General features: G+C 38.5%; 1 protein-coding gene across 1 annotated transcript in view; it reads left to right on the top strand.

Annotated features, from left to right (window-relative positions):
* Nucleotides 1-6,575, top strand: part of CPLANE1 (ciliogenesis and planar polarity effector complex subunit 1) — a gene marked incomplete at its 5' end in the record, with an annotated part of 139,460 nt that extends 132,885 nt beyond the window's left edge. Inside the window, 2 exon segments of the mRNA XM_079703531.1 lie at nt 5,395-5,567; nt 6,077-6,575. Of these exon segments, the coding sequence (XP_079559657.1) occupies nt 5,395-5,567; nt 6,077-6,250 (347 nt within the window). The 3' untranslated portion in view covers nt 6,251-6,575.
* Nucleotides 6,576-18,919: the final 12,344 nt, after the last annotated feature.

The raw sequence follows: 18,919 nt of genomic DNA on the forward strand, positions 1-18,919 counted from the left end.
AAAAGCTAAGAGAATTCAGTGCTACCAGACCAGCTTTGCAACAAATGCTAAAGGAACTTCTCTAGGCGGAAAAGAAAAGGCCGCAAATAGAAAGAAGAAAATTATGAACAGAAATGCTCACCAGTAAAGGCAAACATATAGTAAAGGTAGAAAGTCATCCACCCACAAGTATGATATCAAAACCAGCAATCGTGAGGAGAGCACAAATGGAGGATATTGGAAATGAATTTGAGATTAAATGACCAGCAATTTAAAACTATCCTGTTTATGTAGACTGCTGTATCAAAACCTCTTGGTAATCGCAAACCAAAAATCTACAATAGATATACCAAAAAAAAAAAGGAATCCAAACACAACATGAAAGGTAGTCATCAAATCAAAAGAGAAGAGAACAAGAAGAGTAAGTGAAGGAAAAAAACCTACAAAAACAAATCCAAAACAATTAACAAAATGGCAACAAGAACATATCAATACTTACCTTAAACATAAATGGATTAAATGCTCCAACCAAAAGATATAGACTGGCTGAATAGATACAAAAACAAGACCTATACATCTGCTGTCTACAAGAGATGCACTTCAGATCTAGGGACACATACACACTGAAAGTGAAGGGATGGAAAAAGGTATTACAGGCAAATGGAAATCAAAAGAAAGCTGGAGTAGCAATACTCATATAAGACAAAATTGACTTTAAAATAAAGACTGTTTCAAGAGACAAAGAAGGACACTACATAATGATCAAGGGATCAATCCAGGAAGAAGATATAACGATCTTATAAATATATGCACCCAACATAGAAGCACCTCAGTATGTAAGGCAAATGCTAACAGCCATAAAAAGAGAAATCAACAGTAACACAATAATAGTGTGGAACTTTTAACACCACACTTTCATCAGTGGACAGATCATCCAGACCTAAAATTAATAGGGAAACAGAGGCCTTAAATGACACATTAGACCAGATGGACGTAATTGATGATATTTATAGAGCATTCTATCCAAAAGCAGCAGAATACACATTCTTCTCAAGTGCACATGGAGCATTCTCTAGCATTGGTCACATGCTGGGCCACAAAGCTAGCCTCAGTAAATTTAAGAAAACTGAAATCATGTCAACCATCTTTTCTGACCCCAATGCTATGAGATTAGAATCAACTACAAGGAAAAAACAGTAAAAAACACAAAACATATGGAAGCTAAACAATATAATAGTAAACAACACGGGTCACTGAAGAAATCAGAGGAAATCAAAAAATACCTGGAGACAAATGACCGTGAAAGCACAATGATCCAAAACCTATGGGACACAGTTCTGAGAGGGAAGTTTATAGCAATACAATCTTACCTCAGGAACAAGAAAACTGTCAAGTAAACAACCTAACCTTACACCTAAAGCAACTAGAGAAAGAAGAACAAACAAAACCCAAAGTTAGTAGAAGGAAATCACAAAAATCAGAGCAGAAATAAATAGAAACAAAGAAAACAGTAGCAAAGATCAATAAAACCAAAGCTTGTTCTTTGAGAAGATAAACAAAATGGATAAATATTTAGGCAGACTCATCAAGAAAAAAAGAGAGAGGGCTCAAATCAATAAAATTAGAAATGAAAAAGAAGTTACAGCAGACACCACGGAAATACAGAGGGACTACTACAAGCAATTCTATGCCAATAAAATGTACAACCTGGAAAAAACTGACAAATTCTTAGGTACGATCTCCCAAAACTGAACCAGGAAGAAATGGAAATATGAACAGACCAAATACAAGCCCTGAAATTGAAACAGCAATTTAAAAACTTCCAACACACAAAAGTCCAGGACCAAATGGCTTCACAGGTGAATTCTATCAAACAATCAGAGAAGAGTTAACACCCATCCTTCTGAAACTATTCCAAAAAATTGCAGATGAAGGAATACTCCCAAACTGGTTCTATGAGGCCATTGTCACCCTGATATCAAAACTAGACAAAGATACCACTCACACACACAACGAAAATTACAGGCCAATGTCACTGATGAATATAGACGCAAAAATCCTGAACAGAATACTAGCAAACGAGATCCAGAGACTTCCCTGGTGATCCAGTGGTTAAGAATCCACCTTCCAGTGCAGGGGACGCAGGTTCAATCTCTGGTCAGGGAACTAAGATCCCACATGCCACAGGGCAGGTAAACCCACTCATGGCGACTACTGAGCCCATATGCTCTAGAGCCCACATGCCACTAGTGAGCCCTGTGCCACCACTACCGAGTCCTTGCACTCTAGAGCCCGCGCCCTGCAACTTCTGAGCCTGCACGTTCCGGGCCCCTATGCCGCAACTAGTGAGCCCATGCACCACAGCTACTGAGCCAACAGTCTCTGGAGCCCATGCACCACAACTACAGAGAAGCCTGCACACCTCAACGAAGAGCCTGCACACCACAAAGATCCCACATGCTGCAGTGAAGATTCCACCTGCCACAACTAAGACCCAATGCAGCCAAATAAAAAACAAACGAAAAACCTCAAATCCAACAGTACATTAAAAGGATCATACACCATGGTCAAGTGGGATTTATTTGAAAGATGCAAGGATTTTTCAGTATCTGCAAATCAGTGTACTACATCATATCAACAAATTGAAGAATAAAAACTATATGATCATCTCAATAGATGCAGAAAAAGCTTTTGACAAAATTCAACACCCATTTATGATAAAAACTCTCCAGAAAGTGGGCATTGAGGGAACATACCTCAACATAAAAAGGCCATATATGACAAACCCACAGCTAACATCACACAAAACGGTGAAAAGCTGAAAGCATTCCCTTTAAGATCAGGAACAATACAAGGATGTCCACTCTCACCACTTTTATTCAACATAGTTTTGGAAGTTCTAGCAATCAGAGAAGAAAAAGAAAAGGAATGCAGATGGAAAAGAAGAAATAAAACTCACTGTTCACAGATGACATGATACTATACATACAGAATCCTAAAGATGCTACCAGGAAATTGCTAGAGCTCATCAATGAATTTGGTTAAGTTACAGGGTACAAAATTAATGCACAGAAATCTCTGGCATTCCTATACACTAGCAATGAAAAATCAGAGAAATCAAGCAAACAGTCCCATTTATCACTGCATCAAAAAGAATAAAATACCTAGGAATAAACCTACCTGTGGAGGCAAAAAGATCTGTACTATGAAAACTGTAAGATGCTGATGAAAGCAAAGGTGATGCAAATAGATGGAAAGATATACCATGTTCTTGAAATGGAAGAATCAATATTGTCAAAATGACTGTACTACCTAAGACAATCTACAGATTCAATGCAATCCCTATCAAATTACCAATGGCGTTTTTCACAGAACTAGAACAGAAAATTTTACAATTTGTATGGAAACACAAAAGTGACCCCAAATAGCCAAAGCAGTCTTGAGAAAGCAAAACAGAGTTGGAGGAATCAGGCTCCCTGACTTCAGACTAAACTACAAAGCTACAGTAATCAAAACAGTATGGTACTGGCACAAAAACAAATATAGATCAATGGAACAGTATAGAAAATCCAGAGATAAACCCACACACCTATGGTTAATTAATCTATGACAAAGGAGGCAAGACTATACAGTGAAGAAAAGACAATTTCTTCAATAAATGATGCTGGGAAAACTGGACAGCTACATGTAAAAAAATGAAATTAGGACACTCCCTAACACCATACATAAAAATAAACTCAAAATGGATTAAAGACCTAAATTAAGACCAGATACTATAAAACTCTTAGAGGAAAACATAGGCAGAACACTCTTTGAGGTAAATCACAGCAATATCTTTTTTGATCCTTCTCCTAGAGTAATGGAAATAAAAACAAAAACCAATGGGACCTCATTAAACTCAAAAACTTGCACAGCAAAAGAAACCATAAAACAAAAGACAACCCACAGAATGGAAGAAAATTTTTGCAAACAATGTGACCAACAAGGGATTAATCTCCAAAATTTACAAACAGCTCATGCAGCTCATCAATATAAAAAAAAAAAAAACCCAATCAAAAAGTGGGTAGGGCTTCCCTGGTGGTGCAGTGGTTGAGAGTCCGCCTACCGATGCAGGGGACACGGGTTCATGCCCCGGTCCGGGAAGATCCCACATGCCGCGGAGCGGCTAGGCCTGTGAGCCATGGCCACTGAGCCTGCGTGCCCAGAGCCTGTGCTCCGCAACGGCAGAGGCCACAACAGTGAGAGGCCCTCGTACCGCAAAAAAAAAAAAAAACAAAAAAGGTGGGCAGAAGACCTAAATAGACATTCCTCCAAAGAAGATATACAGATGGCCAAGAGGCACATGAAAAGATGCTCAACATTGCTAATTATTAGAAAATTGCAAGTCAAAACTACAATGAGATATCACTTCACACCAGTGAAAATGGCCATTGTCAAAAAGTCTACAAACAATAAATGCTGGAGAGAGTGTGGAGAAAAGGAATGTTGGCGGGAATGTAAATTCGTATAGCCACTATGGAGAATGGTATGGAGGTTACTAAAAAATCTAAAGATAAAGCTACGATATCCAGCAGTCCCACTCCTGGGCATATTTCTGTAGAAAACCATTGTTTGAAAGGATACATGTACCACAGTGTTCATTGCAGTGCTGTTTACAATAGCCAAGACATGGAAGCAACCTAAATGTCCATCAACAGAAGAATGGATAAAGAAGTTGTGGTAAATATATACAATGGAATATTACTCAGCCATTAAAAAGAATGAAATAATGCCATTTGCAGCAACATGGATGGACCTGGAGATTATCATACTGAGCAAAGTACATCCGACAGAGAAAGACAAATATCATAGGATAGCGCTTATATGTGGAATCTAAAAAAAATGATACAAATGAACTTACTTACAAAACAAACAGACTCACGGACTTAGAGAACAAACACGGTTACCAGGGGAGGAGGGTGGGGGGGAGGGATAGATTGGGAGTTTGGGATTGACGTATACACACTTGCTATATTTAAAGTAGATAACCAACAAGGACCTACTATAGCACAGGGAACTCTGCTGAATATTCTGTAATAAACTAAATGGGAAAAGAAGTTGAAAAAGAATAGTTACATGTATATGTATAACTAAATCACTTTGCTGTACATCTGAAACTAACACAACATTTTTAATCAGCTGTACTCCAATATAAAATAAAAAGTAAAACAAAAGAGGTGGCCAGAATTCAATTTCCTTCTCTCACACAGACAGAACAGGAATTGCTAGAACCCTAAAGCCAACCATATCCAGACCTTGTGATTTAAATATTAGGTAAGGTGTGACCGCCTTGGGTTTGATGATAAAAGTCACTGTAAGTAACAAACTTATAAATGAATCAGTCCTAATGTATGCATTGTTCTTTTCCCTTGAAAGGGTCTAATGCTCCCTGTCTGCAGTGTACAAAAAATCACACAAGTGCTGGTCTTGCACCTCAAACCAAGGAGGTATGTTTAGAGCATGAGAGAGAGGAGACTGTGGTGAGCCCCTGGACGGTACCTTCAGACATCCGTGCGGTTCTCTGTGAGAGTCACAGTTCCCTTCTACAGGTACACGTTGTTCCAGGTTCCAGTTTGCCTAGTGGTTCCTTATGTTCATCAGGGTTTTTTTGTTTATTTATTTATTTATTTAGTGGGATGTAGACATACTCAAAGATTATTAGGTCAGTTTGAAGTAGCATCTACACTTTGGGCTTAGTACTCCAGCATTTATCATTCAGAATTTTCCTTGACTGTGTATTTTCTTTTTAACCTAAAAAAAAAAAAGACTCAAAAAACAAGACACAACAACAAAAATGTAAGAACAGATCATTGTACTATAGATATAAAAATCTATTCTGTCCACTCTCAGACCTGGTGCCAGCATCTTGTGTCAGGTGATGTTCATTCAGCCCATTGCCAAGCCAGATGTGCCGGGCAGCCACAGCCCTGGTTCCCTTCATATTTCTTTCAGTGTTGGGTGGATGAGCAGCTCTAGAATCTTTGGAAATTTTAGTTCATGTTCCATTTATTTTTTCTCAGGCTAGGACCACAACTTACTGTTTTTCTCAATTTGACAGGACTCATCAGCAACTGAAGAAAAGCCAGAGCCTCCTCTTGGGGTGGGTGGCACGGACAGCTTGTCTGAGAGCACGGGCAGCATCCTCAGCAAGCTTGACTGGGATGCCGTCGAAGATATGGTGGCCGGTGTGGAGAACAAGAGCCCATCTGTCCACTGGGCCCTGGACCTGTAAGACCTGAATGTCACTCTGCTTCCACGCAAAGGCCAGCAGCTCAGTGTTGTAGTTCTGAAAGATTTGTGGGTTTAAGGGAGAGAAACAATGAAAGAAGCAATGTGAATTTACCACCTGCAGGCATATTATTACCTCGATTAGACATTTTAAGAGGAAAAATAAACATTTCTCAATAAGTTCGCCTTCAAGGGAAAGGGGTTAACTATAGATGTGTTATATGTTTTTGCGTTTGACTTACTATCTTTAGGTATAATTTTTTAAATGGTGAAATAAACAGTACCTTTCAAGCCAAGCTTGTATAATATTTAAGCTTTTTTCAATAAAAATCTTCTGTCTTGCCTCATCATTTACCCCCTGAGTTTTAAGAAACCACCTTAGCTGGGTAAACCTGATAGGAAAAAAAAATTCTTTCATTGAGGTGAAGAAAATCACACTCTCACCAGAGACGCTCAATAATGAACTCCATTTTAAACGATATCCTAAAGTTGTATAGGGCTTGGCTGTGGAGTGAAAAGGAACCAGCCACCTTCCACTAATCCTGAACTTCTAAATAAAACATGTTCCACGTGGGCCAGGTCTTCTGGCCTCTGCCCTGTATCGTGAAAAGCCTTGGAGGAAGAAAAAGAGTTGGATGCTTTGGGTGCCTTGCAGAGTCTGGCCACTGCTACTACTCTGCACTTTGATCTCTGCCTTGTCAGCTCAGTGGGACCACTGTGGTCTGCTTGGACATAGCTCGTTATGCTGGAGTTGGGATAATACCCTTAAAGCAGAGAGCCAAGCATTTATGAGACTTACCTCATGAGCTTCCCTTCCCTCGGGGATCACCGTCTCGCACTGCATGCTGCTGTCCAGTGTCTAAAAGCAGTTGCCTCACGTGTTTTGTCCAATTTTATGGTTAAGGCATGCAGGCTAGTCACGTGCCAGTTACTTTGTCATAGCTGCAAGTGGAAGTCTTGTCTTGGTCTCAGTCAAGTTTACATCCATACAGAAAACCTGAAAATAAGGACTGAAGGAGGGTAGAGCATGTCAGCAGAAGACTGATGGTCCTAGGCAGTCTCCAGCCTCTAGCTTGAATATGTTCTCTTAGTCTTCAAAAAACTGCAGTATGACAGTTTTGTAGTGTGCCTGACAGGAAACATCCTTACAAGGAAGGGTCTAGACTGCATACCTTCCAAACAAGGGTTAAAAGAAACAGTTTCCATATCTAGATTTCAAGCACTTAGCATGCTTGGGAATACCTCCAGTTATCAAAAGGATTCCCCAATTTCTCAAAACAATATTATTTTGCTCACATTTTTATTAGAAAATACGTTATACAGCATTTAGTATCATGTATATCTAAAGCCACATCTGAGTGTGTAGGTTAGGAATGAATCTTTATATATGGGGCCTAGGGCCAACGTCCATGGCAGGAGTTGCCTAGTTGAAGGGAAAAATTTTATGTAGGATTTTAAAAAACTGATACTAATTTAAAAAGAAGTATTTAAAGTATATTCAAAGTCAGTAAAAGTAAAAACAAGCTAATTAAAATAACCAGCGTTAAGAATTTTTAAATGGTAAAATATTTTACCTTCTGATAAATTTTTATTCCTTCTAAGAACTAAGCAAAAGGATGATAAAAGAATTTTTAAATGTATAAATCAACACAAACGAAGAGAATTGGAGAGGAGATATCACCGGAGGAGAGAAGTCACAGGAGGTGTAAGAGGGTGAGGAAGCCATAATTGAATTTGTGCAGAAGAGGATAGTGATGAAAAGTGAATTTAAGACTCAGAACTGACAAGCACAAAAAGGGACCCAGTGAGACAATCACGGTGTAAGTCTTAGAACAGTTGCAACTTCTCATCTCCGTATCCCTTGTGCAAAGAGCTCCCAGTAGCTATGCCCGAGGCAGGAGTCCAACTTCCCACCTGATTACCTTAGAGCAGAGATCAGCAAATCTGGCCTGCTTTCTGTTCTTGTAAATAAAGTTTTACTGAAAGACAACCTGCCCATCCATTCACATGATATCTATGCTGCTTTTGCTCGTCAGTGGCAGAGTTGCATAGTTGCTACACAGACCATGTGACTTGTAAAGCCTAAAATACTTATTTTCTGACTCTAGAGAAAAAGTTTGCCAACCAGTGCTCTAGAGTGGAGCTCACCAGATGAAATCCATCTATAAACTTTCAGAGCTTCAATAAAGAGCTTCAATAAATTTTCTAGTACCTTGCTCAAAAACCTGAATGGACAGTTAGGCATCACTTGACACAAAGAGAAAGCCCTTTTCATGAAAGGGAGAGTCAAAATTAGCAAAATAACAGACAAAAAGATCATGCAAGAAATAGAACAAGTGGTTTTTTAAAGCTAACAAATTGGAAGTCTCAGGCAATGACAGAGGAAGCCCTATTCTCACATTTCTGTTAATAAAGAAGACATTTCTTATTGGTGAGTGGCAAGAGTTCAACATCAATTGATTCCTATTTTAAAAACGAGTACACATGCATTCACCAAGTATATGTGTGGTCTCTTTGTCCCTACTTCTGGCTTTTGATGAGTGACGGGCAGCTACTTCAGGAAGCTAAGTAGATTAAATGTTTGCTTGGCAGAGCGCTCCACCAGAAGATGGGTGGGTGTCTAGATTTGGGGCAAATGGCAGCAAGCTGGACTGTGGTTGCCGGTCCAGGCTACAATATGTTCTCTACTCTGGCTCTGCTGACAATAAAGCTGTTAGTTTTATCTGTATCTGACTTCAGTTTATAATTCTAATCAGAACTCCAAGGAGTGAGGAATGTGATTTATCAGCCTCCTTAAATCTGAACACGTGAAGCATTGGCTGTGGCTTGAGCCCAGGCCTCCAAATGGTGACAATGCTACTTTTTAATCAGATAGATAGATATGAGATTGTTGCATTCATAAAATAAAACAAGTTACTGTATGAAAGGAGCAATCAGAGAACAAGAAGAAACTCTTTGAAATTTAGAATATAGCTGAAATAAAAATTTTAATAGAGTTAGAAGATAAAGTTGAAAAACTCTCAAAGATAGACTCAAAAGACCAAAAAAAAAAAAAAAAAAAAAAAAAGCAAAAAACGTAACTGAGGAGATCAGTCCAGGAAGAATAATATCTAACAGAAATTATAGAGAGGGGCTTCCCTAGTGGTGCAGTGGTTAAGAATCCGCCTGCCAATTCAGGGGACACGGGTTCAATCCCTGGTCCAGGAAGATCCCACATGCCGCGGAGCAGCTAAGCCCATGCACCACAACTACTGAGTCTACGCTCTAGAGCCTGTGAGCCACAACTACTGAGTCCATGTGCCACAACTACTGAAGCCCATCCACCTAGAGCCCATGCTCCACAACAAGAGAAGCCACCGCAATGAGAAGCCCGCGCACAATGAAGAGTAGCTCCTGCCCGCCACAACTAGAGAAAGCCTGTGCGCAGCAACGAAGACCCAACACAGCCAATAAATAAATAAATAAATTAATTAATTAAAAAAAATTATAGAGGGAAGAAACCAAGGGGAAGGAATTATCAAAGAAAATTCTCCATAGCTAAGAACACAGATCAAAAGTCTATAACATGCCCTGTAGAATGAATTTCACAAAGAGATCCACTAAGAAACTTCATAGTGAAATTTTACAATATGAGAAATAGAGAAAATATCCTAAGTTTCTAGAGCGGGAAAGCACAAGTCATAAACAAAGGAATAATCATCAATATGGTAGCAGCCCTCTTAACAGCAACAACACAGGCTAGATTATGGTGAAAATACTTTCAAAGGGAAAATTTTCAATTTAGAATTCTAGACCCAGCTATCAACCATGAGGTGAGAATAATGACATTTTCAGACATCTAATGATTCGAAAATTTTGTCCTTATGTGTCCATTCTTAGGAAACTACTGCAGGATATGCTCAAGCAAACTGAACATTTTTAAGCAAAAAGGAGGAAGTTTTGGGTTCCAGACATGGGTTCTGGATCCTACCAGAAGAGGGGTAGAAAAAGTCTGGTAGAACACCTTTGCAGCAGTCCTGAAAAATCGGTCCAGATTGGTGCAAAAGTAAGAACAGCTCCAGGAAGGAGTTTCTTGATGGAGGAATGCAGGAGGGGCAGGGGGGAGAAGACTCAAACAAATGAATGACATGAAAGAAATCTGTAATTCTTTTGGAGCTCTATGTGGAAATTATGTAAGTGAAAAAGCAAAGCAATTTCACTAAAAGGAAAACAAGAATATACAATAAAGGAAATGTATTCATAGTAAACAGCTCTGATTGAACAATATTTACATAATTTTATATTACACAAATGCTTATTAAATATAGTGATATCCATACTGGGAGGAGAGGGAAAGACTATAAGAGCCAAGTCTTTATCTATTACAAAAAAGTCAATAGGGGACTTCCCTGGTGGTCCACTGATAAAGAATCCACCTTCCAATTCAGGGGATGCGGATTTGATCCCTGGTCAGGGAACTAAGATCCCACATGCCGTGGGGCAACTAAGGCCGCGTGCTCTAGAGCCTGCATGCCACAACTAGAGAGAAGCCTGCACACTGCAACAAAGTATCCCACATGCCTCAACAAAGATCCCGTGTGCCGCAAAAATAAACTAAAAAAAGTCAATAGATGATAATATAATTCAATATCTAAGTTCCAGAGTTAATAAATTGCAACAGTGCATTCTTTAGAAATATGCATGTTAGCTACCCAAAGAAATCAGAGTGGTTGCCTGTAATTATATTAAAAGCCTGTCTCATTAAAATCTATCTTGGAATTACTCTGAACTGTATAAAAAGCAGGATTTTAAAGATTCAGTTGACAGTTTTAAGCTATCCAAGACTATTTTTCTCTTTTTTGGTTCCTTTCCTCACTTCAAATCATGGTTATTCCTCATGGGCTGTCCTCCAGATGAATCAGGGGTAAGTCATGTTGTCTTTTATGTGGATATCTACCCAGGAATACTTGTCTCACTCATCAAAACTTACTAAGGAAATTCACACCTGTTCTCTCCTCATTACAATTTAATTTTTAATTGTTGGCCATTATTTTAGCCTACCAAAGCTATGTGACCCACTTAAACATCCTAACCACTTCTACAAATAAGGCTACTTCTCTCCTTCTACCACCACCACCCCAGCCAGAGTTATCATCATCACCTTCCACAGGGCGTTATTGGTCCCCCTCATATCATTGTCAGTGCTCTTTAAAAAAATGCAAATCTGGACTTCCCTGGTGGTGCAGTGGTTAAAAATCCGCCTGCCAATGCAGGGTACACGGGTTCAATCCCTGGTCTGGGAAGATCCCACAGGCCACAGATCAACTGAGCCCATGTGCCACAACTACAGAGCCTGCACTCTAGAGCCTGCGAGCCACACAACTGCTGAGCCCATGTGCCACAACTACTGAAGCCCATGCTCCCTAGAGCCTGTGCACCACAACTACTGAGCCTGCATGCTGCAACCACTGAAGCCCGCGTGCCTAGAGCCTGGGTTCCGCAACAAGAGAAGCCACCACAATGAGAAGCCCTCGTACAGCATCAAAGAGTAGCCCCCGCTCTCCACAACTAGAGAAAAAGCCCGTGCACAGCAATGAAGACCCAATAAAGCCAAAATAAAATAAATTTAAAAATAATTAAAAATGCAAATCTGACTTCACAGAACCAAATCCCCATTCCACTTCCCACCTATCTTAATTTCTCAATGGCTCCCCATTGCTCATAGGACATCCTTAACATGGCCTACAAAAGCATGATTTGGCCCATCTATTTCATCAGCTTCATCATTACTCTTTTTTCTCTGTCATTCACAGGAACTGCAAAGCTTTAAGCGATATGCTCTTTTCTTCAGGCCCTTTGCATATGCCATGTCATCAATTTGGGATTCTTCTTGCATCCCCTTCTTTCATCTAATTTTTTTCCCCTCAGACTTTATAGAGTTCAACCATCATGTCCCCTAAGGAATGAACTGCTAGGAACAAAAAAAAAAAAAAAAAAAAGAGAAGTTTTCCCTTTTATCAGTGGTTCAGCCAACATTATTTGGTGTCTATTATATATATTACATGTCAGGCTTTATCCGAGCATTAGTTTCACTTGGAGAAGGAAGACTTTCTGGTCTCCCCCAGCCCTCCAGACTATTTTAGTGCTACATACTCTCATGATTTCTTTTCCTTTTCCTTTTAAGCACTCATTTCAACTGTAACTTAATAACTGTATAATTGTGTACTTTGTGGTTCATTTCCTATCTCTTCCACTAGAAACACAAGCTTGTTGCCAATGGGTCCAGCACAGTTTGTTGCTGATAGTACGCACTCAGCAAATACTTGTAAAATGACTGAATTTGCAAAAACTAAAAATAATGAACCAGTGTCAATACCAAGTGATCTTCAAGACAAAGAGTATGACAGGACAAAAAGAGGTAGAATCCAATGCTTTAAGCTCAGGAAAGGAGTGCAGAATGTAGCCTGTGATTCCTTCACCTCTGCAGCACCAAACTCCACCTGTTCGCTTGACTCATTCATTCCTACGGCCACCTTCCCTACCTGGTTTCCAGAACCACTCTCCCTCAGAAATCCCACACTCCTCTCTCCGACTTTATCACTCCACTATTCTGCTTCTGCCACTCTCATTCTACTTGCTCTCCCACTTCATGCAGACCTCTGAACTTTGATCCTTCCATTTTCTCTCAATCCAGCTCTTCAACTATAGCCCCAACAAAGGCCCGCCTGCCCCTGGCTCACTGATGAGTCACTCCTGCTGTGCAGCTGAGTGCTGCTGGGGAAAATAATGCAGTTTGGCATCTTCACAATCCTCCACATTGTAGCCAGTGAGCGCTTTTTCTGAACCACAACCCTGAGGATATTTACTGTTTAAAGCCCTTCCAAACTCTTAAATATGGGGTTTTAGGCCTTTTATTATCTGCTTTTCTCTCTAGCTTCACTACTCAGCATTTCAGTACTCTGTTGTCTCTCTTCCCGCCCTTGCCACTCTCCCTGATTCTCATTTATTTCTCAACTCAACCACCATCTGGCTTTGCTCTCATCCTCCCTGAAACAACTCTCCCTAAAATTTACCATTTACGTCCTGAACGGCAAGATCAAGCATTTTTCATTCTCAGTCTTACTGTGGCATTTCACGTGCTGCTCTCTACCTTCTGGAAACTCTCTAATCCCTTAGTTCTGGATTCTTTCCAGACTCTTCTAATCATTTCACCTGCTTCCATCACAAATGCATTTTTTCTTGCTGCACCTTAAATGTTAGTAGCCTCCAAGGTTGTTCTTTGGCTCTGCACTGATTGCTGTAACTACAGCTTCCGTGGCTGATGAATCCCAAATGTAGCCCCTGACCAAACGTCCCCCCGAAAGTGCCATGTTCCCACCTTTTGCACATCACCTGAACATCCCATAGGCACTCACTTTCAACATATTTAAAATTGAACCTCGTCATCTAGAGAAACCCGATAGCTGTTCTAGACAACTGTCTTCTTTTACCTTATCAGTCAACTGTCAAGTCTTGCTGTTTTTAGTTCCTAAATACATCTGCAATCTCTGCAATCTTCTTTATCCTTACTACCATCATTATCCTAGTCCAGGCTCTAATCATCCCTGAGACTATATTGCACTAATATCCTCTTCTTGACACAATTAAATCTATCCTCTAGTAGCAGTCAGACTGAACTTGCAGTAATCCCTTGATTAAGGTCCCTCCACTCTCTACACATTTAAATTCTCAAAATTCTATACTTACCTCTCCTTAGTTCTGTAACTTCATTGTTCGATACTTTACTACCCACACCCTGTGCTGCTCACACTTCAAGTTCCCACTTAGCATGGCTAAATGATTTTATTTACCAAACTTCATATAACACTTATTTCAGAAACAATGGCTTCAGACTATGTCTTCTGACTTCTCATCAATCCAAGTTTTAGTCTTCTATATCAAGCCAGGTAATGTAAAAGATAATTAAAAACAGAACACATAAAATATTAAATTTTGGGCTTCTCTGGTGGTGCAGTGGTTAAGAATCCGCCTGCCAATGCAGGGGACACGGGTTCGAGCCCTGGTCCAGGAAGATCCCACATGCCGCGGAGCAACTAAGCCCATGCGCCACAACTACTGAGTCTGCGCTCTAGAGCCCACAAGCCACAACTACTGAAGCCTATGCGCCTAGAGCCCGTACTCTGCAATAAGAGAAGCCACTGCAATGAGAAGCCCGCGCATAGCAACAAAGACTAGCCCCCGCTCACCGCAACTAGAGAAAGCCCGAGTGCAGCAACGAAGACCCAATGCGGCCAAAAAATAAATTAAAAAAAAAATATATATATATATATATATATACATACTACATTTTACCATATCCATTTATCTAACAGGATGGTAGGCATCTCAAAAGTTACATTTAGTCATCAAGTAGCCTTCATTCAGATCTCAACGGGTGACTGAAGAATGACCTGACAGACGAAATCTTCCTTATTAAGAACATCTGGAGGGTTGCTCTTGGCTCACTCTCGGCTCTAAGTAAGTATGTAGCTTATAGGTAACAAGTCACCTCTTTGAGCTTCAACTTCACCTTAAAAAGAAGGGTTTGGATTAGAAAGTATCTCTTAACTTGTAACCCATAGATTTTCAAGTCAGGTCATTCATACATAGACCTGGGTGGGGTAACCATAAATCCCTTGAAATTGTATGCACAATTCTGGATATAAATTTGTTCAGTTTTCTAAGGAGAGAGAGTTCATGGTTTTCATTAGGTTCTCAAAGAAGTTCATGAATTACAAAGTGGTTAAGAACACCTGGATTAAAGGATTTCTCAGATTCCTCATATTGTGTAATTCTGTATTTTTAGAACTATGGAATGTGCAGGCCCACTGTTGGTTTAGCTTTTATGACAAACCTAGATTATAATTACTTTTCCCTTTCCTTTATTTCAGAATCTAAATCTAATAAGGGTAAGCCTAAATTAGAATTCTAGGCAAGTTATGATCAAGCCAAACTTACAGGCATGTCTTAGCAGAAGAAAGGCTAATGTCAAAGGTGAAGACCCTAGAACTAGACAAAGTAACACAAAATAACTTTTCATTTCTAAGGGTCTAAGTGACTGAGATTAAACAATGACTGAAAAAAGTAACAAATACAAACCCAGAGGCAAAATTCCATTCAGCAAAAACTGTAATGCCTATGAACTATAGAGTAAAAAATAACCACTTATTTCAAACAATAATTAACACAAAAGTTTCTAACAGAGGGACTATAATCCTAGAGTATCCTCTGTCATCTATTTAAACCTCTGTTTCCTTACTTCAGTTCTTTATCTCCAATTGCCTGCTTGGCATTTGCCAAGTAGAATTCAAAGGACGTTTATCACCATCTGTCTGAAAACTAGACCTATCTCCTTACTTCATTATCTCTGTAATGGTACCTCTGTTCTAGTTATCCATGCTCAAGAATAAATACATGAGTTTGGATGAGAGACAATGACTCTCAAATGTACAATAAATTCAGGTAAGAAAAATGATTACAAACCAGAAAATAACTGTTATCACTCTATTTAGAATTAACTATTTTCTTAAGAATCCAAAGACTTTCTTCATGAAAAATTTGCAAAAGGCAGATGAAGATACATATAAAAACTAAAAAAAGACATTTTTTGAGGAAAGTGAAAATATGAACACTTACTGGATACTTGAGGTCAAGGAGTATTTAACATTTAAAGATATTTTTATAGATGAAATAATATGATGCCTGGGATTTGTTTCAGAAAAATGAGGGAGAGGAATGTATAGGGTATAATGCAAACAAGCTTGATCAGAAATGTAAATACATGGTGGTTCCATAACAAAAAGTTAAAATAGTTAAATTCTGCTGAGAAAAAAAAATTGTGTGCATATGGCATCACTATGAGCAACGAAGCCATACACAACGGGAATCTTAAAAAGGAAGGGTGGGTTGGTGGTTTTCTCTTGGTTGTCATGCAAAACGTATGAGGATTTTATGACCACTTGGTCAATAAACTATACAAACTGGAATTTGGTCAGTGACCTTTCTATCATACCAAATTTACACACAAATGTTTCTCAGATGGGACCAATAGGACAACTGAATAAAACTTCACATATATAAAAATAAAATCAATTTGTGTAATAAGTATCTCCTATGACAAAAATTAGCTAAGGGTTAAACATCATAAAGTTTTAAAATGACCAAGGCAAAAGGTTCATACAAGCAGAATTTTTGTAGAGCAAACATTACTATCGAATGTTTCAAATTATTATTTTAAATGGGTCATCTGATGCACTTTATATTTGCAAAAGTAATCTTATTCCAGTTGATATCAATATTTCTAAAGACGCAGACTACCTGGACATTAAGATAGGAACCAGGATGAGTGCTTTATGCAACTAAAAATGGTGTGTGGAGGAGAGAGAACCATACACCTTCCTGGTTAAATTCACTTTCTAAATGAATGTATGATAAATTTGCTTGCTGCTCATGAAATCTATTGGGTTGGCCAAAAAAGACTTACCTGTCTTCACGAAATAGACTACAGTTGTTAAAAATTGCTGTGTGCTTCAGTTTACCTGCTAACAATTCAAATACTCAACATATTAATAGAATAAGCATATACTACTTTCCCCTAAAAGTTCAGAATTTCTTCTCCTAGAGATTACTAAATTCTATTTTCTGCATTTGTATCTTGGTATGGATTTTTAAAAAACGACCCATTCGTCAAAATAATAACAAATAATTTAAATAAGAAAATATTAAATTTCATATTAATATAAAAAGTGAAGGCATACTTAGAAAAGTTCATTTCAAATATAACCTCTTTTCAATACAAATCAATAAAACATGGTACAGCTTACTACTTATCAACAAACTATAGATTGAAATTTGTAAATTCCCAATACACTTCAAAATTTTGATTTTGTACAATTGACTGCCAAGGCCTTAACTTATTTTAGTGTTAAGACCTAAAATCACATTTGAGAAATCTACTTTTTGAAAACCTTGGTTTGTATATTTAAGGGTTTCATCAATTATATCAATATTAATATATTAATAGCTAAAATATTGGAGCTTAGAATAGATGGCAAATTCCTGAAGACAGCAGTTCATCTATGATCAAGCTAACAGAAGCAATACTCTAAATAGGATCCCCAAGTATATATACTCCAAGGATCCTTTAAGAACTGGTTTACTTTCAAAAAGTATCATCTCCTTTAATGCTTGATGTTCAATTAGCTTAGAGTAGTGAGATGCAATTACTCCAACTCCAAATTTAAATCCTTATTATAACATTTAATTTAAGCAGATTACTGAATCCTGCTGAGCGTGTTTTCCTTATCTACAAAATGGGGAAAAAAGATTTAACTAGCAGAGTTTTTGTAAAAATTAAAAGACACCATGGGGACTTCCCCGGTGGTGAAGTGGTTAAGAATCCACCTGCCAATGCAGGAGACACAGGTTCGAGCCCTGGTCCGGGAAGATCCCACATGCCGTGGAGCAACTAAGCCCATGTGCCACAACTACTGAGCCTGTGTTTCTAGACCCCGCATGCCCAAACTGAAGCGCGCGTGCCTAGAGCCCGTGCTCCGCAACAAGAGAAGCCACCTTGATGAGAAGTCCATGCACTGCAATGAAGAGTAGCCCCCACTCGCCGCAACTAGAGAAAGCCCGCACGCAGCAACGAAGACCCAACACAGCCAAAAACAAACAAATAAATGTTCCTTAAAAAAAAAAAAAAAGACATCATGCATCACTGAATGTCGGCATTCAAAACCGGCAGTTGTTTTTTTTTGTTTAACCCACAACTCTATTCTTTAAAACTCTAGAGGCTGGGTTTTACATTCTACTTTTCCTAACTGGTATATATTACTCTTATTGATATATCATTGTTGTTTTCAAAAGCCACCTCAAATCTTTTGCTGATAAAACAAACTCCAAAGGTGAAAAAACCCAATCTATAATAGTTTTTCCCCACATAGTTCACAGTAAAAAGGAAGAGGAAACATGCAATTAAGTGGAAGAAAAAGAAGAATGAGAAAACATTTCCTTCAAGAAAATGTTCTGAAATAATTCCACATAGAAAATGGATCCTGTAAAGGTATTTTCATAGTGGTTTAATAGGTGTTCACAAAAAGGTATTTTATGGCAATGTCACTCTTCCTCACAAATTGAGTTATCTTCATTTATTGGCCAATTTCATAAAACTTAACATTCTAGAGGTCAGATTTTAAAAAGCTGACTTAAAAATAGTACATATTTTTAAAAAGACTTAACTTTGAAACAGACCTCATCCCCTGTAAATTTTAGGCATTACTATTTCTCAGCATCAACTATGCAAATCAACTAATTAAATACCCACCTCCCCATCTGTAGTAACAGATAAACGACAACTGCTCCCAAAAGATGTATAAAACATTTAGAATAGAAAATGAGTAAACATCTCAACTAGTAAAATTACTCCTTTTTCAGCATTAAAAAATAACTTGTGAAAAATGTAATGTTATTATGAAGTGTCATAGTCATCTCAATTCTAGTTTGAAAATAACACATGGCATAATTTTAACTAAGAGAAATGCTAGTTTTCCAAAATAGCATGATTGTTCTTTCCCGAAGACTGTTACCTTTTCCCAAGGTTTAAAAAATAAATATTACCATCATGACATTACTAGAAAGAAATTGAAGCATACAA

Source organism: Hyperoodon ampullatus (genome assembly GCF_949752795.1).
Source record: "Hyperoodon ampullatus genome assembly, chromosome: 4".
NCBI classification, from domain to species: domain Eukaryota; kingdom Metazoa; phylum Chordata; class Mammalia; order Artiodactyla; family Ziphiidae; genus Hyperoodon; species Hyperoodon ampullatus.